Source organism: Urocitellus parryii, chromosome 13 (assembly GCF_045843805.1).
Source record: "Urocitellus parryii isolate mUroPar1 chromosome 13, mUroPar1.hap1, whole genome shotgun sequence".
NCBI classification, from domain to species: domain Eukaryota; kingdom Metazoa; phylum Chordata; class Mammalia; order Rodentia; family Sciuridae; genus Urocitellus; species Urocitellus parryii.
This window is the reverse complement of record NC_135543.1, coordinates 38,133,264-38,160,729: the sequence shown is the minus strand read 5'-3', so window position 1 is coordinate 38,160,729 and position 27,466 is coordinate 38,133,264. Positions and strand designations below refer to the sequence as shown.

Below are 27,466 nucleotides of genomic sequence, written 5' to 3'. Positions count from 1 at the left end.
GCATTTGGCTGTACCACTTACTAGCTTTGTGTTTGTGAGAAAATCACATAGCCTAACTAAGCAGGTTTCCTATTTAGTAAATTGTTAATAATAATTATGTTTCATCTATATTTTGAGAAGAAAATTGTTTAACTTGAAAGATATTGAGGAAAAAATGAAATAAAAGGCACCTTAGGGTGGACGATTTGCAGTGTTAGGATTCCTACTGTACAGATATAGGCAGGTAGATAGTCATAAAAAACAGCTTTCTAGTAACAAAAACATTATCCAAAAATTATGAAAATTGCAAGTTTCTATACAAAAGGAGTCTACTTATCTACTTATCTACTTTGTAGATAAATTATTACCTTTATCTGCAAATTAAATTATGAAAAATAAATTTGTATGTCTATGTCATTTTGTTAAATGACATGAAAATCATAGGTGTTTTTAAATCTTTAAAGACATTTTTGTTATTTTATTAAATGAGAGAATAAATTGTAGATGGATATTTTTTGTACCACAAAAAGCTAAGAGTTTCAGGTAACAATTATTTTCTGAAAAATTTCTGAACTATGGGGAAAATTACTAGAAAGAAACAAAGATATATACAGAAAAGCCTATACTTTTACATTTAAAATTGAATTTAATTTTGACATTACTTTAAAATACTTAACCAATTTTAAGGTGTTTATGAGTTACCAAAGCTACTGTTTGTAGACATGGAAAGGGGAAAATATGTTTTCATAGATCTAAGCATAACACAAATTAGGAAAAACTCTATATTCATGAGGTTAAGACTCTAAATTGGAAGCAAAATATGCCTTGAAAATTTAAAAAATCAGTTGAATTATATGTGCAATTAGGCAGCACAAATCTTATTTTTCTCTTGAACCAGAAGTTTCAATTGCATACCAAAAAATAATGCATGGCAATAATGCACATCATTGCTTTTAATTGAGTGCTTAACATGTGCTCTTTGACAATGTAGCTTAAAGGCTTTTATAATGAGCAAAGTGCAGAAAAAATTAATATATCTAAATTTCATCATGTTCTCATCTTCCCTAGAAGGTATGATAGCTCCCAAATGATTTCTATAATTGAAAAATATTAGTAACTTTATGAATACACTCACAATCTCTCATCAGAAATAACACTGTTCTGACACCAAATTAAGAAGGACTAGACTTGCCATTTTAGAGATGATCAATGAAATTTTTTTAAAAAAAGGGGGGGACTGTAGGTTTAGTAAACAAAATTTTCCCTTTTGAAAATATTTTGCTGATGGGGATATTTGCATAGATGACATATTTAAGCATGGTTATAAAACTGAATTTATAGATACTTAATAACATTATGTAATATTTTTAAAACTTGTATTGACTGTATTATACTTCCCTGGTGCTTACAGTAATGCCTCAGAAGGAATTTTGGAAAGCTACATGCATAATTCATCAAAATTTACTTGAACGTCCCTGTTCTACATTCACCCTCGCAAAGACATTTCCAGGATCAGGTCCCCCTTTACCTGACCCAAGTTTATCTTTCTTTTCTCCCTTCCTTCTTTCTTCCTTTTCTTCCATTTATTAAATATTCTTTTCCTTAACCAGCATTTATTGTTTATAGGCACAATGCAAATTACCCAGAAATTAAACAAAAATTACAATGTATCTCTTGTCCTTAACCAAGCAACCATTGTTTTCAATAGGATGCTGTAAGTGTAAATATTGGGGTAAACAGAGTGCAATTAGAGTTCAAAGCAGACAAAAGAAAGTGAAGAGAGGGTTGCCTGCAAGGATTTTCTGCTTTCTAAGTTAAACCAAGAGGCCTCAGCCAGACAGTGGCCGGACTGAGAGGATAACAAAGAAAAATGTTACAATCAGAGGGAAGAGTGTGTGTGAAAAACTGGAAGAAAAAAAAAAGCATGTGGTGTATTCTGGGGTCTTCAAGTTGTCCCAGATAGTGAGAATGCAAAGTTAGAGGGAAATGAATATAGCAAGAGAGAGGCTGGAGAGAAAGGTAGGGCAAATTGCAGAAAGATTCGTAATAGTATCTGTTCTAAAATCAGTTTCTTACAACTCTGATCCCATCTCATCTCCTGTAGTACTTCAGTTCAGTGTTTTTTTACTTTAGTACTTTTTTCTTTTTAAGTTTTGTGTTTTCAGTCTTGTCTATTACTAGGTTCTCTTTCATTACCTATCCAGAGGTACCAGCTATTCTCATATTACTCGTGTATATTCCCTACATTGCATGAATGAGAACAAAGAAAAGACTTTTTTTAAACAAAAATGAATGATAAAAAATTTTGAGAATCTCAAATCTAGACTTTCTCTTTAAAAAGTTAATAAAAATTATAATTAAATAGTAGAAAAAAAATGAGGCCAACTAGAAAGGTCTAATAAGCATAAGGAGTTAGAAAAGAGTAAAGAATATGTTCATCTGGGAAAAAATATGAAAAAGGATTTATTGTGTAAATTAATAATAAGCTATCTTAATAAATTAATTAACAAATCAAATACACATGAAATGGTAGAAAATGAAATATATGTCAGAAAGGATCATACAATCCTTGAAACTGTCCAGGAAGGAGTTAAAGGTGTTGATTATGATTCATATATGGTAAGTGAAATCTGTATTTCAAATATTCTAGTAATTTATAACTTCAAATTTTATAAATAGAAAAGCATTTAAAAAAAATAAGCTCAGGGGGATGAGAATTCAACTTAGTGGTAGAGTGTTTGCCTAAATTATGCAACACCTAGGTTAGATCCTCAGCATCACACACACACAGAGATACACAAATGGGGGAGAAAAGGCTCAATTCCAAACATCCTTAACTTAATTTTATCAAAAACCATGTATTCAAATTACATTAAAAAAATGAACTGAAAACATTTATAGAGAAATCCAGTGTCTTACTGAAATATTCTAAATAGCTCTCAGAGTAACTGATACATCAAAAAGAAAATAAATTGGAAATATAAGATTTAAATAGCACAATTAGTATAGCTGGCAAAATGAGCCCACATAGAAGAATGTCCCCAAATTAGAAAAAAAAATGTTTTCTCCTAATGAAATATTTATATAAATTTTCCTTATATGAGTATACAAAGTAAACCTTTATTAATAAATTTAAAGAATTTGGGTTATATAGACCACATTTGTGAACACGCCATAATTATATTAAAATTAATTTTAAAATAGCTAAAATTTGACGGAAGATTTAATTTATCTAAGACTAATCACAGGATGATTTTGCAAAGAGTTTGCATGCTCATAAGTTATAAGAAAATTGGTTAAGTGCAACTTAGAAAAACTACATAAATAAATGAAGAGATAGATTATAGGTGCATTTAGGAATCCTTAATATAATGATTTCATCCCCCTGCCCATGAAATAATCCATAAATGAATGCAGTTAAATCAAAATTCCAACAAATTTTCTGAAGGAAATAAACAAGATCATGCTGAAATTTAAATGGAAGAGCAAGAGTCAAGAATGTCACAGAACTCATTAAGAAATACAAGACTGGACAATCCATTATGATAAAATTCATTACAGAAGTTTAGTGATGTAGACATAGACTGTTGAGGCAAAGATGATCAAATAGAATGAATAATGTAAAAAGTAAAAAAAAAAAAAAAAGATCCACACAAATATGGAAGCCTGATGTCTGTGAGAGAGACATCTGAGCATTAAAATATAAAGGAAAACACACCATAGGTTATTAAAATTTGTTTTCTATATTAGAAAACAATTAATTGGAATCTCACTTCATATCATAATTATATCCACATATTAATTTTATGTTTCACATCTGGCAAGTGAAATATGCATTTCAAAAATTCTAGAAATAGTTTATCACTTCTTTAATTGTCAACAAAAGATAGAGTAAGAGGGTAAATCACTTAGTTTTGACCACTCAACTACAGCTTCACCAAAAAGAAGGATAAAAAGTAGAATTCAAGTGCATTCATAATAAAATACTAGAAGATATTTTTATAAACTTGGGATGGGGAAAATTTCTTTAAAAGTTTTATGACAGTACAAAGTTCAAAGGTAAGGCATTTACAACTTATAACACATTAAAATTAAACTCCCCTTTATCAGAATTTATCATAAAGAAATGAAAGAATATTAACTAAAGAAATTTTTAACATATGTCATTTAAAATGTCTAGTATCCATCGAATTCAACAAATTCTTAAAATTCAGAGAAAATATAAAAAGTCACTCCATCTATGGAGGAAAACCATGAGCAAGTTTTTTATGGAAAAGGAATGCAAATAAGCATCAAAAACTATTAAAATATGCCCGACTCCATTGATAACTTTGGGTTAGTAAATCATAATAAGATGCAAATAAGGAGTCTTGTATTATAATCCAAAGTGTCAAGGGGTCTTTTATTTCTAGGTAGGAATGCACATAAACAGGAATTGTATATTATTTCCTTTTACTATACTGTTATTTCATTTAATTATTTTACTATTTAGTTTTACTACAGTGAATGAGATATGACAGAAGAAAGTTTCGTCTTCAGGACAGATGCCATCATACTGGGAGTTCAGTGTGGTTCCACGCAGGAGAAGGGCTCAACCCACCATTGCTGGCTTTAGAGGAGATCTCAGCCAGCCACAAAGGAAACAAGAACCTCAGCCCCAAAGCAGATTCATTCCAGAATCTCCAGAAAAAAAATGAAGGGGTGCTGGCACCTTGATTTCAATCTTGCCAGACCTGGAGCAGAGGAATCTGTTGAGCCATACTATGCCCAGACTTCAGACAGAGAAACATCAAGAGAATAAACAGTGATGATTTTAAGCTACTAGAGTTGTGGTAAATTTTTTATGCAACAATAGAAAATTAACATGAGCAGAAAACTGACTACATGCTATATTGAGTTATTGACAGAGAAAATTTACTACTCATCACTCAAAACCAAATCACTATTTTTATTTTTAAATATGAAAAACTCACGGTTCTTGACAAAGCAGCCATTTCTTCTTTTGATGACTTTGTTTCTTTCAATGTCTCATTCATTATCTCTTGTTTTTCTTCTATATGAATATTGGTGTTTTTTATTGATGTAGAGTATCGAATAAATAAATTGTTAAGTTTAACCAGGTCTTTCCTAAGAGAAAACAGTTGATTTTATCCACATTGAAAAGAAAAATGATATTTATCTTCTGACTTACTATTAATCAATGGAATTTATTTTGAAAATTACCCAGGCCCAATTTCTTATGCATCAACTCTGATTACATGGGTTGAGTCAACTTACACTGAAAGACAGAATTTTGGCACAAAAACAAAACCTAAAGTAGCAATTAGACAAGAACAAGATTCTTCTTTACCTTTGCATGTCTGGATAATACAGGCTTACCTATCAGAATTCTAGAAGCCACAAAGGCAATGAGAGGTGGGGAGACTCAATGTTCAAAATTTATAGGTAGGTTTGGCTAAGTTTCCTTCTTTTGAAATTAATTTTTCTTCCTTCAATGACCTCTATTACTCCTAGTCCTGAGAATTAACGACAGATTTTTTTCTAGTGGACAATTGCCTAGTGTCATGCAATGGAGGTGTACTGTAGTTGTTCCTCCATACCCATTCCCTGTTGAAGTTGATACCACCAATCCCTAAGCCTTTTGAGGATTTTTTTTTTTTTGGAGTAAAAATTTGCTACTATGCTTGTCTCCACTAGTAGTTTAAATTTCATCATTCTCATAGCTGCTCAATCAGAATAAAGATAAAAGAATAAAATGAGAAAAAATACTCTATTGTTAAGAACTATTATATAGCACAGTAAGAAAGTGTTATATTGAAGAATAGTAGACATACATATCAATGAAATGAAATAAAAGACCCAGAAATACATCTACACAAATATATCAACTAATGTGATAAAATTATAAACACAATTAATTGTAAACAATTTAACATTTGGTTTTAGAACAATTGGATAATCACAGGCAAAAAGGAAAAAGAAAATGAACCTGTGACTAAATCTCACACTCTCTACACAATTGAACTAAAAAATGTTCATGCGTCTAAATATAAAATATAAACATAGTATTTTTAGAAAAAAATTTAGGAGAAAAATATTTGTGATTTTAGAGTTAGGACACCAAAGACATGAACCATAAAAGGAAGAATTGGTAAACTGAATTTCATCAAAATTAAAAACTTTTGTACTGTAAAATACCTTCATAAAGTGATGAAAGGACAAACATTTTATAAAACATAAACATATTTGCAAATCACATATCTGATAAAAAAATTTTCATCCTCAATATAGAAAGGATCCTTTATACTCAACCATATGAAAACTAACAGTGCAATTAGAAAATAGGTAAAACGCTTGGAGAGATGCTTCACAAAAGAGAGAATACAATAATAAATGAAATCATGAATAGATTTTCAAGTTCAATGCAAATTAAAACTATAATGAGTTATCACTACATATCTACTATAATGGCTTAAAGAATGTAAGAAGTGTTCTATTGTAAAAAAACTGTCTCATACATTGTTGATGTAAAGATAAAATGGTAAAGTGATTCTGGAAAAAAGTTTGGCAATGTCTTATAAATCTAAATTCATACTTAACACACATCCAAAGAATCACCCTCTTAGATATTTATCCCAGAGAAATAAAAACTTACGTTCACACACTTGTACATAAATATCCCTATAGATTTTACTCATAATAGCATAGAAGTGTAAACAAACTAAATGTCTCTCAAAGGTTGACTGGATAAACAAACTCCAGTACACCTATACAATGAAATCCCACTCAGTAATAAAAAGGAATAAATTCTTGATACATCCAACAACCCAAATTGATCTCAATGACATTACACTTATTGAAAAAAGGCAAAAATCAAAAGGTTACATCTGTATGATTTCACTTATATAACACTGTCAAAATGAAAAAAAAAACCTATGAAGACAGAAAAGATCAGTGATTGTCAGGAGACAGAGACAAGGGCAAGGGGTATAAATGAAAAGGACAGCAGGGCAGATGTTTTGTGTCTGGATTGTGCTAGTGGTTACCAAATCTATAGAAAACTTAAAACTATTTATAATTTATAAAACTATTTATAAACATGAGTGCATGTTTTTTTAAATTTTGTTTATTTTTTATTTATATATGATAGCAGAATGCATTACAATTCTTACTACAGATATAGAGCACAATTTTTCATATCTCTGGTTGTATACACAGTATATTCACACCAATTTGTGTCTTCATACCTGTACTTTGAATAATAATGATCATCACGTTCCGCCATCATTAATAACCCCATGCCCCCTCCCTTCTCCTCCCACCCCTCTGCCCTATCTAGAGTTCATCTATTCATCCCATGCTCCTGCTCCCTATCCCACTATGAATCAGCCTCCTTAAAGCAAAGAAAACATTCGGCATTTGTTTTCTGGGGATTGGCTAACTTCAATTAGCATTATCTTCTCTAACTCTATCTATTTACGTGCAAATGCCATGATTCTATTCTCTTTTATTGCTGAGTAATATTCCATTATGTATATATGTCACAGTTTTTTATCCATTCATCTATTGAAGGGCACCTAGGTTGGCTCCACAGTTTAGCTATTGTGAATTGTGCTGCTATAAACATTGATGTGGCTGTGTCCCTGTAGTATGCTGTTTTTATGGCCTTTGGGTATAGACCGAGGAGAGGGATAGCTGGGTCAAATGGTGGTTCCATTCCCAATTTTCCAAGAAATCTCCATACTGCTTTCCATATGGGCTGCAGTAATTTGCAGTCCCATCAGCAGTGTATGAGTGTGCCTTTTCCCCCACATCCTCACCAACACTTATGGTTGTTTATATGCTTAATAGCTGCCATTTGGACTGGAGTGAGATGAAATCTTAGAGTGGTTTTGATTTGTATTTTTCTAATTGCTAGTGAACATTTTTTCTAACTGCTAATGAACATTTTTTTCATATATTTGTTGATTGATTGTACATCATCTTTTGAGAAGTGTCTCTTCAGGTCCTTGGCCCATTTTTTGATTGGGTTATTTGGGGTTTTTTTTTTTTTTTTTGGTGTCTACCTTTTTGAGTTCTTTATATACCCTAGAGATTAGTGCTCTGTCTGATGTGTGTGGGGTAAAGATTTGCTCCAAAGATGTAGGCTCTCTATTCACCTCACAGATTGTTTCTTTTGCTGAGAAGAAACTTTTTAGTTTGAGTCCATTCCATTTATTGATTCTTGATTTTAATTCTTGTGCCACAGGAGACTTATGAAGGAAGTTGGAGCCTAATCCCACATGATGGAGATTAGGGCCTATTTTTTCTTCTATTAAATTCAAGGTCTCTGATTGTATTCCTAAGTCCTTGATCCATTTTGAGTTGAGTTTTGTGCATGGTGAGAGACAGGGGTTTAATTTCATTTTGTTGCATATGGATTAAGATGAAAACACAATAGGACCTAGGCCAACAAAATCTAGTCCTGGTTTTGATATAATACAATAATTTTAATCTATATGATCTTCCCATGGGAGAAGGTAGGAAAAGGGTGTACAGGACTCTAAGGTTTCTATGAGTCTGTAATTATTTACAAATAAAAAGCAAAGCTTGGATAAAATGGACCTGCATGACTGACTCACCAAGACTGACATAAAACACAGAAAATATGAATATACCTGTCTCTTAAAGGAATCATCCTAACTCCTCCCGCCCTCCCTCTCCCCCCTCCGCCACACACACACACAGAGGAGGCTTTTCTAGTGAAATAATCAAAACACTATGGAAGAAATAATACTGATTTTATATAAATTACATGAGAAAACCTATAAAGACCAACACTTGATAAAGCAAGAAGCAAATAAAATCACGATAACAAAATGTGACAACGAAAAAATTACATGACATTAGTTTCATGATCATAGATAGAAAAAGCCATATTTTAAAAAAGCAAATTTAACCGGAGATATATCCAAAACTCACTACATTTTGGCTAAGTGGATCTATTTCATGAATGTTGTATTTCTCTAACATTTGAAAATTAATCTAATTTATTACATTCACAGAATAAAAGTGAAAAAGTACTAAATAAATGTACCAAGAAATTAATAACACCTAAAACTTATTTACACCTTAGTCAGGCCAACTAGAATAAAGAAAATTTAGTTAATATTGGAAATGGCATATACACATCTATCATCTCCTTGTTAGTCAGCTTTGTATTGCTGTGGCAAAATACCTGAGCAAATCAAAGAAGGAAATATTACTTTGGCTCATAGTTTCAGAGGGTTTCAGTCCATAGTCAAATAGCTCCATTGCTTTAAACCTGTGGTGAGGCACAGTATTATGATGGAGGGTCATGACCCCAAGGATCCATTACCTTCAACTAAATCCCACCTCCTACAGTTTCAACTACCTCCCAATGGTCCATTCTGCTATGACTCCATCAAGGGATTAATCAAGATATTGATGAGGTGTAGAGAATGCATGATTCAATTACTTCTGAAAAGCCCATTTCTGAACACTGCTACATTGGGGACCAAATCTTTAACATGTAAGCCTTTGAGGAATATTTCAGATCCAAACCATAACATCATCAATCATCATAATTGATACTGAAATACTGATCCGCTTCTCACAGAGACTGAGAAAAAAGACACAGACATCTTAACTTTTTTGTCATTAGCACTTTTATTTAATATTTCATGAAATATTTAGCCACTGATATAAGGGAATTAAAGGGAATAAAAGATTAATATCAAAAAGGAAAATATTGTTATTGTCAATATGTAAAATCTGAGCAAATATAAAAATATTAATGGATGCAAACAAAACCATGATAACAAAATGTGACAAGAAAAAACAATTGCATGATATTAGTTTCATGATCATAGGTAGAAAAATCCATACTAAAAATTAGTGAATTTTTAAAAATTTAAATGTAAAAATATTTAAAAATTTATAAACAGTTTGGATACATGAATAAGTAGGGCCACTGAATTTAATATACATTAAAATCTGAGTTTCTATGTAGTAGTGTATGTAATAAACTGAAAAATCCTCCCAGAAATATCCATATACCAATCCTTGAAACTAGTGGGCATTAGGTAACATGGTGTTTCAGTCAACTTTTTTTGCTGCTGTGATAAAAAAGACCCAAGAACAATTTTCAAGGACGAAAAGTTTATTTGGCATTCACAGTTTCAGTGCTCTCAGTTCACTGATGGCCAACTTCATTGCTCTGGGCCTGAGATAAGGCAGAACATCATGGCAGAGGAAAGAAACCAGCTCAGGACAGAGCAATCAGGAAGCAGAAAAAGTTCTCCTTACTAGATACAAACTATAAACCCCTGAAGTCATGCCATCCAGTGACTCATGTCTTTTAGTCACTCCTCATCTGACGACAGCTACCCCTCAGTTATTTCCTATCAGTAGATTAATGCACTGATTATGTTAAAGATTTAATAACCCACTCATTTTATCTCTAAAATTTCTTGCATTGTCTTACACATGAGCTTTTGGGGGACATCTCATATCTAAACCATAATATCCCACCCTTGACCCCCAAAAGCTCATGCCCATCTCACAATGCAAAATACATTTAGTCTATGTTCGAAAGTCCAAGTCCAAAGTCTCTGAGATTAAAGGCAAACTCTTAGCTATTTTACCCTTTAAAGATCAAAAGCAAGTTACATATGTCAAATGTATAAAGATATAGAGTAAACATTTCTATTACAAATGGGACAAAAAGGGGCATAGAAAGAGGGATGGTATCAAGGAAAGGACAAAATTCAACTGGGTAAAAAAGTCCTGTAGTTCCATGTCTAGAATCTGGGGCACATGGCACTGTGATGTGCCACGGCACTGTTCTCTCCAAAGGGCTCCAGCTCTGCCCCTATGCCCTTGCTGGTGGCAGCCCACATGACTTCTCTCTTGGCTTGTTTCTGCTCTGTTCCTACAGCTTTCCTCAGCAAATATCCTCTGTTACTACCATCTCTTAACCATGAGGTTTCCTCTAAGCTTTGATTTCCTCCTCACTTCTTCATTTGTCACCTTTGCAGGTGCAACGTGCAAGTACTCTGAACATTTTTCCTGACCTCACAGACCTTCCTTTGAAATCTTGGTGGAAACCTCCATGACTCTTAACTCCAGCCTTCTGTGTCCCTGCAGAATCAGAACCACATGGTTGATACCAAGATCTGCTGCTATCTAGAGCAGTAGCCAAGTCTCCTGGGACCAAGGCTACAGCTACCTCTGAGTACCTGGGCAGTTGAATATAGTGAGACAACTTCCTAGGCCCCGCTGTTCAAGAAGTGTGCCCCAACAGTTTGTTCTCAAAGGAAGTTTCACTTTTATATCCTTGAGACTGAGATGCTTCTCTCAAGCCATCTTTCTTGTTGTCTTCTCTGGTAAAGTATTCAGCATCTTTTTAGTGGCGGTAATGTCTTTAGCAACCACACCTTGCTTTGTCCCAGTTTTACTCCCATTTTTCTGGTCAAATTGCAACATTCTCAAATCTTTCCGCCCTGCTTTCTGCTCCTGATTATCCTAATAAACTTTCTGAAAGTTGCCATTGATATTCATGTCACCACCTGAATGCTGTGTTGTTTTGACATTTCTTCTGCTGGATTAATTAGTCTCTCACCTTTAAATTGAGCTCCACTGAAAGTCTCAGGACAAGAGAAAAATGTAGACAACTCATTTGCCAGAATGTAATATGAATGACTTCTAGTCAAATTTCCAGTGGAGTCCTCTTCATCCTCTGAAACCTCATGGGCCCAGTCTTCACTGTCTACAGTCTATTGGCAATCCCGTCTTCTGAGCTCCCACCAGAATTTCTCATTAAGCTCCACTTACAACATTTCAAAGCTTTTCCAGATTGCATCTCCAAACTTTTAAGAAGTCTTTTTCCCTATAAACAAGTTCCAAAGGCTTTTGAAAGACATTAAGTTAAATCACAGCAACAAACCCATTTCATAGTAACAATTTCTGTTTTAGACAGCCTTTTCCCCATTGTGAGGAAAAGTTTATTTGGCACTCACAGTTTCAGTGATCTTAGTCCACAAACGGCTAACTCCATTGCTTTGGGCCAGAATAACATGGCAGAGGATTAACCTCCCAGTTAATACATATTAGGGGATTAGTATACTTAATACATTAAGGTTCTCATAACCCAATAATTTCACCACTAAACTTTCTTGCATTACCTTACACATGTGCTTTTGGGTGACACCTCATATCTAAACCATAACAGATGGCACAAAGAGGAGGGGTGTCTTTGCAGGTGTGAAGGAGCTTGAGATGAAGAGGTTATCCTGGATTTCCTAGGTGAGCAACAAATGAAAAACAGCGGGAGATTTTACCACACCTGCATGTTCCTGTACACACACACACACACACACACACACACACACACACACACGAGGTGATATGAAGGTTTATATAGCAGAGAGAGGTTTGAAGATATTAGCCTTAAAGTTTGGAGATGAAAGAAACAAGGAACACATTTTCCCCTACTACTTCCAAGGGTAGTGCACTGAGTTGACATGTTTATTTCAGCTAATCTTAGACACCTGGCTTTAGAACTGTAAGAAAACAAAATTTCTATTTGTTTAGGCCATAAAATTGGTGTTTATTTGTTTGGGCAGGTACAAGAAGCTGAAACAACTAACAGTAAATAATTAGAAAATGAAATAATAATGCAAGGTCAGTTAAACCTCAACGGTCAGTTGTTTTTTGTTCTTTTGGTTTACTTGTTTTTAATTGATAAACTAGGTTCTGTGTCATGAAGAAAAAAATCCAGAAGATCCAAGATAATCTTAAAGAACAATAATAAAATTCCCTCGTTTAAACCACTAGGTTATAATACTTAGTTTAGAACTACATGAACTAGAAAAGTTTGGTATTAGTACAAACATTGATCCAAAAATAAGTAATTAAAGATAGATGATAAGTACATAGAAAACAGAATATTTTTTAGCCTGACATCAAGTTTTATTTAAAATTATTCTAGAAAAATCGTTATTAAAAAATTGACAAATGGAACATCACTAAAATTAATAAATTTCATAACAAAAAATGATGGAAAAAATGTAAAGTCATGCCACAGACTTGGAAAAGATATTTATAACACAAAAATCTAAGGGAGTACATGAAAATACATGAAGATTTCCTCCCAATCCATAAGAAAAATATATAGGGAAAAATGTGACATAAGTTTTTATGGTCTGTCATGCAAGAGGACATCAAAATAGCCAATAAATAATATAAAGGAGTTTGGTATCATTACCTTTCTGGTAAATTCAAATTAAAATAGTAAGAAGAAACCACTGCGTAGGAGACTAACAATATAAAGTGCTGATGAGGTTATGGAGGAGGCAGAAATGCTGTATGATGCTGGTAGAACTGTAATGGGGTACAACTACTTTGGAAAGCAATTTAGCAGTTACCTCCTAAGCTGAAACATACACTTATAGTAAGAACATAACATAACCCAGTGTCTGGTAAACACCCAGGAGAAATCAGCACTTATATCCAAGGAAACAAAGGTTCAAGAATATTCATGGCATTTTTATCCATGAAATTCTGAAAGAGGAAATAATCCAAAAGTCCACAAATAGGAAAATGGATTAAAAATTACATTATTTTTACACTTTAGACTATCTCACTATAATAACAAAAAAAATTTGTTGACCCACAAGGACATGAATGAATATAATAGTATATTGAGTGGAAAGAGGACAGACACCAAAGTATACATGCTGCATGTTCAAATGGAATCTAAGAACAAGCAAAATTAACTCAAGGCAATAGAAATCAGAATTATTATATATCTTTTTGGGTGGGGTAGAAGATAGTATAGAGAAGGAAGGAAAAGTAAGAAAAACTTCCAAGCATAGAGAAGGAAAGTTTTGTTTATATCTTAATCTGGTTAATGTTTATATGAGTACGCACATACTTAAAAATTCCTTATTCTGTGCACTTGATATTAATGCTCATAATCACCGTTATATATGTGTGTATACTCTTAAATAATTAAAATCAATAAGTGAATTAGAATTGTTTTTAGAATTGTATTTAATAAATAAATTTGTAACTAATACTTCTGATAGAAGTGTGGGAATATATGTTTTAGGTGAGAAGAAAATCAACATAGAAAGAAGTATGATAAATAATAGGAGTATAGGAATTAATAAAAATATGCCTTAATGTTTAATTAAATATCAAAGAAATTAATAGTTTTTATATTTAATGTTGAGAAGGAAAAACTAGAAACTCATAATATGAAGAATGTTGCATTTGTAATCACACTGAGATAAGATCTGTTTTGCACTGGACAGAACGATAAATATGTATACAAAGGTATATATAGAGAAATAAATTATAAATAATTAAAATAGTGATATAAATGCAAATTATATCTTCAATATATGAAAAGTAAAAAAAAGTATGAAACATTAAGGGTATTAATGGTTTTATTAAGGGCATTTGTGGTTTTAATTCCCATTCCTATCTACATCCACTTGGTTTTTTATGTCACCTAGAAGAGTCCTCTAACTCTGCCTTTGGGCTCAGTATTTGACCTGCCATTTCCTTTTGATTTTAGCAACTGTAATGCAAACAGAAGCTTATGAAGTTCATGTGTTGCTGAGCTTGGCTTTCTCTATAGTCTCTTATTATAACAAGAACAAGAAGGAGTTTGGGAGAAACATGGCCTATAGCCAATCTCCCTAGTTATTTCAACTAAGGCTTCCCTACATCAGCAGGAAGTTATCCAAGCCCAACAACAACAATAATAATTAATTAATAATGTACTAACTATAGCTGTTAAGAAAACAATGAGCTTCATATCAAGATGGTAGAATAGAGGCTGTTACTTTCCAAGCTGCTCTGTGGTATGAGTCCAGGAACGTGGGAGAACAGCTTCTCTTTGAGGTGGGTGAAAAGAGAAATCTTACTGGGATCTGACAATGGACTCTCCCAACAGCGTAGGGACTCAGAAGTTTGGATAGAATAAAGTTTTTAAAAAGTTAAAATTTCTTTAACTGTGACCACTGCTGGCACAGGTGACCACCAATACAGATCCACCACATTCAAATCCAAGAGCGAGACTAAGAAAACCTGCATTTCAGGTTGCACTGTGGTGTGTCCTGAAATGGAGAAATTCATGATCAAGGACATTGTCAAACTGCTCCAATGGGTGAACTACAATATATTCTCATGCTGCAGGGCTCCCAGGAGTCCATGGAGAGTTAAAGAGTCACTATGGAGGCTGGTGGGTGTGGGTCCAAACCCAGGCGCCCAGACTTGTGTGACTCCAGGTAGGTCTAAAATCCTGACTTGGCAGAGGCTCACCACATAACCCTGAGTGTGACTAGAAAACCAGATGAAATTCAGGCATGAAGAGTGTTGTCACCAGGGATATTCAGGCACTCAGACCCAAGAGATCTGGGTGCCTCTCACCTTGGTTTGCAGAATCAGCTAGGGAGCACTGGGAACCTCATGGGGATGGGGAAGTGAATGTGCACTTGGGACTGAGTCCAAGAGGCCAGAATACAGGTGGCAGAGGGAGTGAAGGACTGGCTTCTCCACTGCACAAGTAAACTCAGGGAAGACTCCAGGGGTACAGACTCCCAGCAAGGATCAGAAGCAGCTGTGCTCCAGTGGTGTGCTGATGGAAAAGATTCAGATCAAAAGGCACCTGGGGCTGGCTACACCCAAACTCAGGCTCCAGGAGCTCCGCCTCTGGGAACTTCTCTCATCGAACTCTGGAGTGACCCCCTCACTGTGAGTGGAGCAGACCACACTCTCCAACCCGCCCCCGCCCCACCTCGTACTCCAAGAAGGGAAGCTGAGAAAAGGCAACTTGACCAGCTCCAAAAAAAGCAGCACGGCACGGCAGCCTCTGACTACTCATCATGTGCACAATACATATCCCAAGAAAAAATGGAAATAAAGACAATCGGGAACAGACAGAATTCCAAGAGTCAAAGAAGGTGTCAGTCAGTATTCCAGGAAGACATAACAACTTACACTTGTAGGCATCTGAGAATATAGCTTCAAAATACATGAAGCAAAAAATGGTGGAATCACCAAACATTATATGGACAGATATACCACCAACGTGGGCGATTTTTTTTTTTTTTAAAGAGAGAGTGAGAGAGGAGAGAGAGAGAGAGAGAATTTTTTTAAAAAATATTTATTTACTTTTTTTAAGTTATTGGCGGACACAACATCTTTGTTGGTATGTGGTGCTGAGGATCGAATCCGGGCCGCACGCATGCCAGGCGAGCGCGCTACCGCTTGAGCCACATCCCCAGCCCTCGTGGGCGATTTTGTAGTCCTTTCTCAACACTTGAGGGAAAAGTAGTAAAACAAATCAGTAATAATACAGAATGGTACTTCTCCAAAATCACCTTGGGGTCTTTTATAAGTACAGATCCTTAGTCAGTAGGCCTGGCTTGAGACTGAGATCCTATATTTTGAAAAAGGACCAGATAATGCTAATGTTTTTGTACAAAAATTAATCTCTATAATCTCTATAATAGAAAATTTGACTCCATCTATAACTGAAAAATATTTTTTTTAAAAAAAGTGAAATTTTATGATGACACCCAGAGCCATAAAGAATTTAAAGCCAATGAAAGCACGTGGAAGAAAATCAGCAAGTACAAATACATCAAAAATAATTGTAAGATAAAAGTACTCAATTAATAATATGCCAATATAATTAATACATAAACTTTTAAATACTCCATTTTATTATTAAGCAAATAAAGTTAAATAAGTGCTATATTTATAATTAATGCATTAGTATGTGATATTTATTTTACTAATATCCTCTATTTTAAAAAATACAAGGTAGTCACTTTTGTACATGGATAGCAGAGATATAGACTGCTGATATCCTTAGACAAGTTGGCAATCTATATGAAAAACTTGAAAATGATAGACATATACTGCTTTAGGGATTTACATAAATTTACATATATAAAATATACATATTTTAACTTATATATAAGCTTGCTGATAAGCAAGATATTCTTTTTATCTGAAAATTTTTAAACAGTAATATAACATTTTTAATTAGAATTTTATTTCTAAATGCTATAGGTAGCATTTGTGCAAAATTCTTACTTGTAGTTCTCTATGCTTGCTTTATCACAGGAAATATCTTTTTCCATTTCTTCTTTAGCTTGTTTAGCTTTCAATTTGGCATTTTCAAAGGCGTCTTTAGCTTCTTCAAGTGTTTCATGAACTTGTCTGAACATTTCCATTACCTGGATGTAAAAAGTACTTTTTTAACATATTAACTTAATGGTTAGTTAAAAGAAAGAACTTTAACTTAGGGAACTTGTTACTAGGTAAAAAGTTCTTCATACACATTTTCTTCCCATATTTAGTCTACTGTTTCAAAAGTGGAGTTTCAGGTTTCCTTTACCCTGGTGGGCATCCACACTATAAGTTATTGACAAAATAACTTCAATATCCAGATTAACATGTCCAAAATAAAATCATTGTCTTTTCACCTTCCAAAAGAGTTGTTCTTATTGTTTTCATTGTGCAAATAATATTTCATTGTACAGAAATATGAGAACAAAGATGAATAAAGAAAATAAAAGCACCTGTACTTCCTTCAACCAGAAATACCATTGTTACCTTTTTTGGCGGGGGGAATTGAGGATTGAACTCAGGGGCACTCAACCACTGAGCCACATCCCCAGCCCTATTTTGTATTTTATTTAGAGACAGGATCTCACTGAATTGCTTAGCGACTTGCTTTTGCTGAGTCTGGCTTTGAACTTGTGATCCTCCTGCTTCAGCCTCCCAAGCCACTGGGATTACAGGCATGAGCCACCATACCTCACAAAATATTTAATTCTTAACCGGTTTCATCCATTAACAAACTTCATAAACAGTCCCCTTTCCCTCTGCAACTCGCCCTTCTGTGTCTCTATCTATCTATCATCTATGTACATAACTCTGAAACACATCATTTTTATATACTCTTCCCTTATACACACATTGTACCTTCCTCAGCTCATTGTCAATCATGTGTATATCATGCACAACTTGATGTGCACAACATAGGAGCGGTGCATAGCCTAAACATTACTGTGATGGAAGACTCATTAGTGAACTGCACTACCTTCAACATTTCCCTCAACTGTATTGTTAAAGGAAAATACACCAAGAAGCTGAGGCTTTTTGTAAATATTGGTTGCTACCTTGATCTCCAGAAAAGGGCTAACAACTTGTATTCTTACCAACAGAACAAGAGGGAACCATGTTTCAAAATCCTTTCCAACATTTTAAATAATTTTTTTCTAAAAGAGTTTTCAAATTGACAGATTGAATAGGTTGTCCATGTAAATTTTATTAGAGTTTGATGATTTCTTTATATAAAAATTTTGGAATTTCTGACTTTTTTTATTATAGAAAGCCTTCCTATCTTAGAATATATATATTTTATGTATATGTATATATATATATATATATATATATATATATATATATATACACACACACACACACACACACATAGAGAAAAAGTATATATCATATATATATATATATATATATATATATATCATATTATATCTTTATTTTTGTCACTAAGAATTTATAATTGTAGTCTTACATGTCTGCCTTTATACATTTCTTAATAAATATTTAATGACTACTATTTATAATATAAAATTTCTATTTGTATTCCTAACTATTTATTGACAATATGGAGAAATATTATTCGTGTTTGTAAATGGGGACTAAAATAAACCCATATCTATCTTTCTCTCCTTCTCTCCTCTTGGTTCTGTTTCTCTGAAGAACCCTAATACAGCTACCTTGAACCTAACAACTCTCCTTCTACTGTTCCCACATCCCTGGGCCACTCCCTGTATCCTGCATCCCTGGTCTTACCCACCTTCTAGATATTCAGGGGCCAAAATGAATGAGAGTCTTGCCCTCTGCAGTGGGACCCAGGGACTGTGATGAAACTATCTATTACGGGTGGACACCAGAGGGAAACTCATTCCCCACGGTGCTGATAGGGTTTCAAATGCCATGCACAAAACACGAAACCTCCACAACAGAGTGGAAGAAAAGTGATTCCTTAGAAAATTAAAATATTTTTCATTGATAAAACAAGCATAACTGACAAGATTCAAAAATGAAAAGCAGAATTATGAACAATGAGAGGATCAACCCCTCCTCAGGGAGAAAGAGAAATATGGGCACAGAGACTGCTGGAAGGTAGGATAGAATAGTTCTTCAGAGCACAAGTTCTGTAGCAGGAGTCCTTGTGTTCAATCCCTCTTATGTCTATTATTTAGATCTGTGTAATTTTTTTTAAACTTTTGTGCCACAGGTTTTCATTTACAAAATGAATATAATAATGGTGCCTGTATTCACATGTGTGGATGAATGAGATTACATAGAGATGAAACAGAACGTAACAAAACTCATCAGATATAATAAGAGTTGTGTTCATAAGGAAATTCATAGCTATAGACATTTACATTTAAAAAGAAAGATCCCATTCCCATAACCTATATAAACCCCCAGCAAAAACAAACATACAACAACACACACACACACACACAAAAAAAAAAAAAAAAAAAAAAAAAAACAAGAAAAAGGGTAGCAAGCTAAACCCAAAAGCAGAAGAAAGGAAATGATAAAGATCAGAGTAGAGACAAAATGGAGAATAGGAAAACAATAGAGTTAATAAATATCAAAAGTTGGTGTTTGTAAAGCTAAAATTTGCAAAGATTTAGTTAGACCAATCTAGAAAAAAAATGAAGAGAGAAACTCAAATTACTATAATCAGAAATGTGACAACCCAATTGTCTGCCATGCCCGACCCTTATCATATTGTGACGTAGTAGTACTAGGCCCAAGCATTATTTAGGCGTTGTGTAGCTTCAATAGGTTTCTGGAAAATGCCTCAAAATTGGGTCAAGACAGAACATTAAAAAAAAAATGATATTATAAACAAAACCCTGTAAACTTTATATAGGATGGATGGAGAGCCTGAGAGAGAAGGCTGCCTTCCAAGTAGGCCTCTGGGCCCCTCATTCCCTTTCCTAGAATTACCTAGAATTGTTTGCAGTGTGAGGTTAGCAGATGCAGACTGCAACTAGAATTCCAAAACGGGAAGAAAAAAGAAAGTGGTGGGGGAGGGACAAAATAAACAAACTAACAAACAAAAGCAAAAATATCACAATACAGGGGGAGGAAGTAAGTGGAGTTGTTCCCTTGGGTAAAGAACTCTTGGAATGTCTTGCCTCACAGATACCCAAAATGTAAAAATCAAGGTCACACATGTCTACCCACACTAAGCCTTCACAGGGACACTCCTTATTCCCTTCAGAATTCCGGATATTACACATTTTACTTCTCAGAATCCACAGTGTGTTATATTTTCTTACCTGATTTTGAGGCCTGGGCTAACCACTGGCCATTCCTCTCTGTGGGCAATGCATTAATCTGCACCCCCAACCACTTCCTGAGTCACTATATACATGCCCGTCCTATTCTCTAACAGGCCCCAGACAAGTAGGGAGAGCCTACATTCTGGAGCCCACTGAAATTACTCAAATTAACCACTCCATGGGGTTCACATGATTATAGAGGTACAAGTCTAAAATCTGTAGTGTGAGCTGACAGGCTGGAGACCAGGCAAAATTTACAGTCTAAATCCAAAAGCAGTGTGCTGGTAGAACTCCTTGCTGCTCAGAGTAGGTCAATATTATGTTAAGGTATTTAACTGATTGGATAAGGCTCACCCACATTATGAAGGGTAATTATTCTAAATCCACTGACTTAAATGTTAATCTTATCCAAAAAACTTCTTAATTGAAACATCCAGAATAACGTTTTGCCAAAAATCTGGGCCCTGTGGCCCCACCAGGTTAACACATAAAAATAACCATCATAGAGACTCTGATAGGCTTTACACAAAGTTTGCTATTTTCCTGGTGTGCCAGGTGAATTTGTTGCTTTCCTCCCACCCAACATCCTGCCTAGTCTTCCAATCATCCAAAAACTCTGCTTTCTCCTGCCTACAATGTTGCCAAGTCCCTCTATCAGAGAAAAGCACACTAAAACAACAAAGGGATACTAATTTAAACACATGTGGGCAATTTTTTTTAAAGTATGACAATAAAAATGTTGACAAAATATATGAGTTCTAAAATCAGTTAGGATTGCATTTAGCTGGGAGTAACAGAAATAAGCCAAGTAAGTTTCTTACATGAGAATGCAGTTGTACCTTTTTTTCACAGAAATGGATTCAAGTTCCCCTTTGTCTTTGTGTCTGTCCAGCCATCTCTACAACTGGCTTCCATTCCTAAAACTGTTCCATGCCATACAATGGAAATTAGAGCTGTAGCTATCATGTAGATTCTAGGTTGCTGGAAAGTGGAGAAAAATTCTAAAAGGTGCTTCCTTTGAGTGAGTTGGTCCATTTCAAAGATTTTTCATAGAAACTCCATCCAATGGTTTCTACCTCTATATCATTAGAACACAATGGGGAAAAGGGGGAACTGGGAAATAATTTGACACATTGTGTTCCAGCCATGCAGAGATGAGTTACTAAGAAAGGACGGGAATTCTTGCCTGCAGTGGAAGCATGAGACGTCTTTGGCACTGTCTCTTCTAGAGTAATGTGAATTGTTACAGGTACTTCAAGGAGAAACTTGGTATTATCCATAAAATCAAAAATAAATATAATCCATATCCTAGTAAAACACCCTACTAGTTAAGAATACATAGCTAAGAAAAAATTCACATGCACCTAGAGAGGAACCCATTTACAGATGATTATTGTTTCAAGTCAAATCAGCAGTTGTGTCAGCAAAATTTGGAAATAAACGTCCAAGAGAGAAAATGCTTAATAATAAATTGTGAGGTATCTACTTGATGGAACACAGCAAGTAAAATAAGTGAATCAGAGTATCTCAATTGTAGCTTGATTAAAGTAATGCAATGAAAGATTAAAGAACAAGATGCCCAGTTATAAAATTTATGATACTATTTATACCATTTAAAGATATAGATTATTTTAAAATTATCTTTATATAAATTATTCAAATTTTTCCTAGAAATAATGAAATTTATATTAGTTATCTTTCAAAAGGAGGGTGGAAATGGAACTGCTGAAGTGAACACAAAAGACATGGAACAACTTGTTTTATACACTTTAAAATAATCAAAAATAAATATAACACAAACTTAGGCTTGGTTTTTGTGATAGATATAAATAAATTGTTTTTTTCTATAATATGATCCCACAATAGGAGAGGTAAAGGTTAATTAATCATTAAAGACCCTTTCACTTACACTTTTTCATCAACAATGAAATCACTGATATATTCTACTTGCATTCTCCGTCAGTTCAATTGTGGCTTTAAAAAATACCAGACTGTCTAGGCACAGTGGCACACACCTGTAATCTCAACACCTGGGAAAGCTGAGGCAGGAGGATCACGAGTTCACAGCCTGCCTCAACAACTTGTCAAGGCCATAACCAACTTAGCAAGAACCTGTCTCAAAATAAAATATAAAAAAAGGGCTGGGAATTTGGATCAGTGGTTAAGAACCCCTGGGTTCCATCCCTGATTACCCCTGCCCCACCACAATATATATATCTTAATTTATATGTAAAAAGTGTGTGTGTGTGTGTGTGTGTGTGTGTGTATATATATATATATATATATATATATATATATATATATATATATATATATATATATTTATTCCAGGCTGTTTTGAATCTCCAAAATGTCATTAGTAAATTAACTAATGTTAATCTCCCTAGGTATAAATATAAATGAAGAAAATATAGATAAAATGTACCAATAGATTGTACTGTATACAGTCAATTAAGTCCTATGAAAAATAAATAGCATGTCAATTTGGAGAAAAAATATTAAACTTTTAAAAAATATGTTAATTTCTTATGGTAGAAATATTCTTATAACTAACCACCAGTTTCTGAGATGCATATCCATGCAGTTATTCATTTACCTCAGCTTCCTTTTGAGAAAGCTCCTTCAGAGCTTCGACTTCCTGCTGCCGCTTTGATCGCAGTAGAGGGCCATATTGAAGCATGTAGTCGATGTCTCTTTGAACCTTCGCGTTGGCTTCTTCTAGCTTTGTCTTTTGTTTCTCCACATGTTCCAGTTGACGAATTCTACCTTCCAGATGCCATTGTAATTCCATAATGTCTCTCAAGTAGGCATCATGTTCTAGATGTAGAACAAGAACAAAAGAAAATCAGATTTTGAAACAACAGATCCAAAAGGAAATCTCTGAAAATAACTGAGACGTTTTTGCTTCAGAAATTACTTTGTGAATCTTACTAATCTTAAATTCTAAATCTAAAATAAGGATTATTTTAATATTAAATTGTAAAATACAGTGCTTTCTTCATTCGTCACTAAACAAATTAAAATGTGTTTTATTAATTAGTAATTGTTTAAGTACAAATTACACTCACCATGATCTGCAGATACACTGATCATTGTATAACTGCACTCTGTGTAGGCAACTGCTCCAAAGTGAAAAAAATTGCAAGAGTGGGGGCCTTCTAAAACCACCCACATCTAAAGTGATGAAATTGGAGTTACAAATATCAGAATGGAAAAGGCAAGAATTACTACTGGTGATGCAATTATATGACAAAACGCAAAAAAATCAGCTGAAAATTGTTGTAAAGTTAATATACAAAATAAATGTTTTCATAAAGAATATCTTGAAAATGATTTTGCAGCAACAAAACTATAATGTAAAATAAGCTGCATAAATCTAGTAATAATCTCTACATGAACCAAGAAAGGCCTGAAGGAAGAAAACAACAACACGCCATCCAACAGCTAGAAAATGAATTTGAATCAATGGGTAAACATGTTTTGTTTTGTATAAAAATGTTTGAAATTTTTAACATGGAAATTTCCTTTGATTACTTTATAAATTTCATTAAGTCCCTTCAACCAACCAAGGCAATTTTAGGCTAATAAGATTTCCTCATTGTGTTAACCTCCTAATGTTAAACCAATCTTGCATTTTTGGAATAAAACTAGGCAGGTTAGTTGTTGTTGTTGCTTTTAATCTTTCTAAAGAGATTTATTGATGGAATTTGCTGATGTCTTCACAGGATTATTTTGTACATTTATATTCATGATTAATGCTTATCTGTGAATCTTATTAAATCCAAAAAAAGTTGTTTTAGTATTGCATTATAAAATACATTGTTTCTTCATTCATCACCAAAGAAATTAAAACATGTTTATAAATTAGTATTTATTTTAGTAAAACTCCCACTTATTCTAATCAATAGACATACTGATTCTGGTAAACAAGCTACCCTATGATTCATCTTGCCATTGTGGTTCTCCATATTTACTCTTTCCATTAGTGACTTCTTACTGAGCCAATACTTAGCTTTATGTATCTTCTGATTGTATATTTTTCACTATTTTCCACTTTGTTATATATGTATTTTTCATATTTGTACTATTCACCTAATTTTTATTTATAATTTATGCTAGCTTCTTATATCATTTTCACTTTCTTTTCTCTAAGACTTTACAGAATTTTGAAATTACATATAAAGCCCTATCTCTCTAGTGTACACGTATGCATTTATTTTGTTGGGGAAAAAATTTCAGTTTTTGTGTCAGGAGCTGCCACATAGGAGCTGAGCACCCCCTAGCATTGAACAATGGAAATGGGGAGACTGGTTTTCTCTTTTTTTTTTATTGTTGGTTGTTCAAAACATTACATAGTTCTTGACATATCATATTTCATACTTTGATTCAAGTGGGTTATGAACTCCCATTTTTACCCCGTATACAGATTGCAGAATCACATCAGTTATACTTTCATTGATTTACATATTGCCATACTAGTGTCTGTTGTATTCTGCTGCCTTTCCTATCCTCTGCTATCCCCCCTCCCCTCCCCTCCCCTCCCCTCTTCACTCTCTACCCCCTCTACTGTAATTCATTTCTCCCCCTTGTATTATTTTTCCCTTTCCCCTCACTTCCTCTTGTATGTAATTTTGTATAACCATGAGGGTCTCCTTCCATTTCCATGCAATTTGCCTTCTCTCTCCCTTTCCCTCCCACCTCTCATCCCTGTTTAATGTTAATCTTCTTCTCATGCTCTTCTTCCCTACTCTGTTCTTAGTTACTCTCCTTATATCAAAGAAGACATTTGGCATTTGTTTTTTAGGGATTGGCTGGCTTCACTTAGCATAATCTGCTCTAATGCCATCCATTTCCCTCCAAATTCTATGATTTTGTCATTTTTTAATGCAGAGTAATACTCCATTGTGTATAAATGCCACATTTTTTTATTCATTCATCTATTGAAGGGCATCTAGGTTGGTTTCACAGTCTTGCTATTGTGAATTGTGCTGCTATGAACATCGATGTAGCAGTGTCCCTGTAGCATGCTCTTGTTAGGTCTTTAGGGAATAGACCGAGAAGGGGAATAGCTGGGTCAAATGGTGGTTCCATTCCCAGCTTTCCAAGAAATCTCCATTCTGTGTTCCAAATTGGCTGCACCAATTTGCAGTCCCACCAACAATGAACAAGTGTACCCTTTTCCCCACATCCTCGCCAGCACTTGTTGTTGTTTGACTTCCTAATGGCTGCCAATCTTACTGGAGTGAGATGGTATCTTAGGGTGGTTTTGATTTACATTTCTCTGACTGCTAGAGATGGTGAGCATTTTTTTCATGTATTTGTTGATTGATTGTATGTCCTCCTCTGAGAAGTGTCTGTTCAGGTCCTTGGCCCATTTGTTGATTGGGTTATTTGTAATATCCAGAGTATACAAAGAACGCAAAAAATTAGAGACTGGTTTTCTTGACCTGGAAGCAGGTGGATCCCCATCTGTTCAGCAGAGAAGCAAAGCTTTGGGAATGGGCTGCCCCTTGTAACATTATCCCTTTGCCTTACATGGATGGAATGTTCTTTCCAACAGCCTCCCCAAATAAAACCAGGGTTCGAGGGGCACTCTCTCTTATTCCAACAGACCCCTAAGGTCCAGAGCCATCACAGAACCCAAAGAAAAAGGTATTTTCTGTCTGTGTGTAATTATGTCGTGCCAACCCAAATTCACCTGGAGTGACCCTGAAGGGTTTATTTGTGTGTCAGGGCATTTTTGAGTCAAAATCTTTCCATTAATGGCCACGTGAATATTTTGGTTATCTATTCATCAATCCATTTCTCTGTGCACTAATTATTCAGTTCATCAAGATTTTAACAATATTCTAATAAATTTGTTCTTAATATCTTCTTTACTATTAATCAGTGCCACATCTCTATGTAATTTCATTCCAAATGTCACTCATGGGTACATCCTCTGTGATTTTGAATGACCTTGGAATTAGTTCTCCATGTTCACTCTTTTCATCAGTCTCCTTTTAATGAGCCAACCTTTATATGTATGTATCTTCTGAATAATGTATTTTAAATTATTTTTTCCATTTTGTAATTGTTTTTTATTTTTCTTTGTATTTGTTATTTTTGCTTTTTAAATTCTAAAGTCATTTTTATAATCAATTAGTCCTTTTTCGATGCAACAAAAGCTACTGATTTCTCTTTAAATAATAGGATGATAGTAAGTTTCTAATGATACATTTCTGAATATTTTCTAATTTCTTGGAAATGTACAATGTGATACCATTACTTTCTTACTTTGTCTACCCTCACTATAGACAGTAACACGTTTAGCCATTTACTACTGTGATATTAAATATCACCATCATTATTTTCATGTTTATCTTACGGTAGATATTCATTATATTCTCCCATTCTATACTCCATGCTTTTAAATATTTCATCATCCTATTCTTTCTATTGCAGCAATACATTCCATGCAATTTCTTCAAATTTTAGTTACCAATTACTTTTCTCTTCTGAGTCTAATGAACAATACAAGTAACTATTGAATTGGCAAGCTTAAGTAATGTATTTTTCATTTCTAGTAATGTTTTTCCTTCCTATTTTGCCATCTTTAAAAAATTGTCCTTGCGTTTATTTTCAAGTATCTCTTTTTAGTTCTTGAAACAAATCATACTTATTTTATAATCTCATGTATAATACAATCTCTGAAATATTTAAGTAAAATTCTGTGGTTTGTACTCATTTGAACTCATTAAATCAGAATCTCTGTGTGTTTTATAGAATTTTATGCTGAGCTACTCCTCCTCCCCACCCCCCAGAACTTTATCTGATCTGATGCTCTGGTGCCTACACTGAAATTTTAGTCTTTTGGAGGAAATTTGTCTTTGTTCCTGCCTCATTTTACTATCGACCCACAGAACATCTAAATAATATTCTCCACTTAATTTTCAGACACATAGACAGCTGGAAGTTGAGTTGCAAATTCGTTTGAAATTAGGACATTAATAAATCTTAGGGAACATTGTTTTCCTCCGTTGACTAAATGAAACAAGCAAGTTTGTTGTCTGACCTGAATGACAGGTTTATTC

General features: G+C 34.0%; 1 protein-coding gene across 1 annotated transcript in view; it reads right to left on the bottom strand.

Annotated features, from left to right (window-relative positions):
• Window positions 1–27,466, bottom strand: part of Ccdc178 (coiled-coil domain containing 178) — a 327,934-nt gene that overhangs the window by 264,296 nt on the left and 36,172 nt on the right. The window contains exons 6-8 of the mRNA XM_077792201.1: window positions 22,990–23,210; window positions 17,095–17,237; window positions 4,953–5,106 (exon numbers count right to left, since the gene is read on the bottom strand). Coding sequence (XP_077648327.1) covers window positions 4,953–5,106; window positions 17,095–17,237; window positions 22,990–23,210 — 518 coding nt within the window. The remainder of the gene's footprint in view (window positions 1–4,952; window positions 5,107–17,094; window positions 17,238–22,989; window positions 23,211–27,466) is intronic.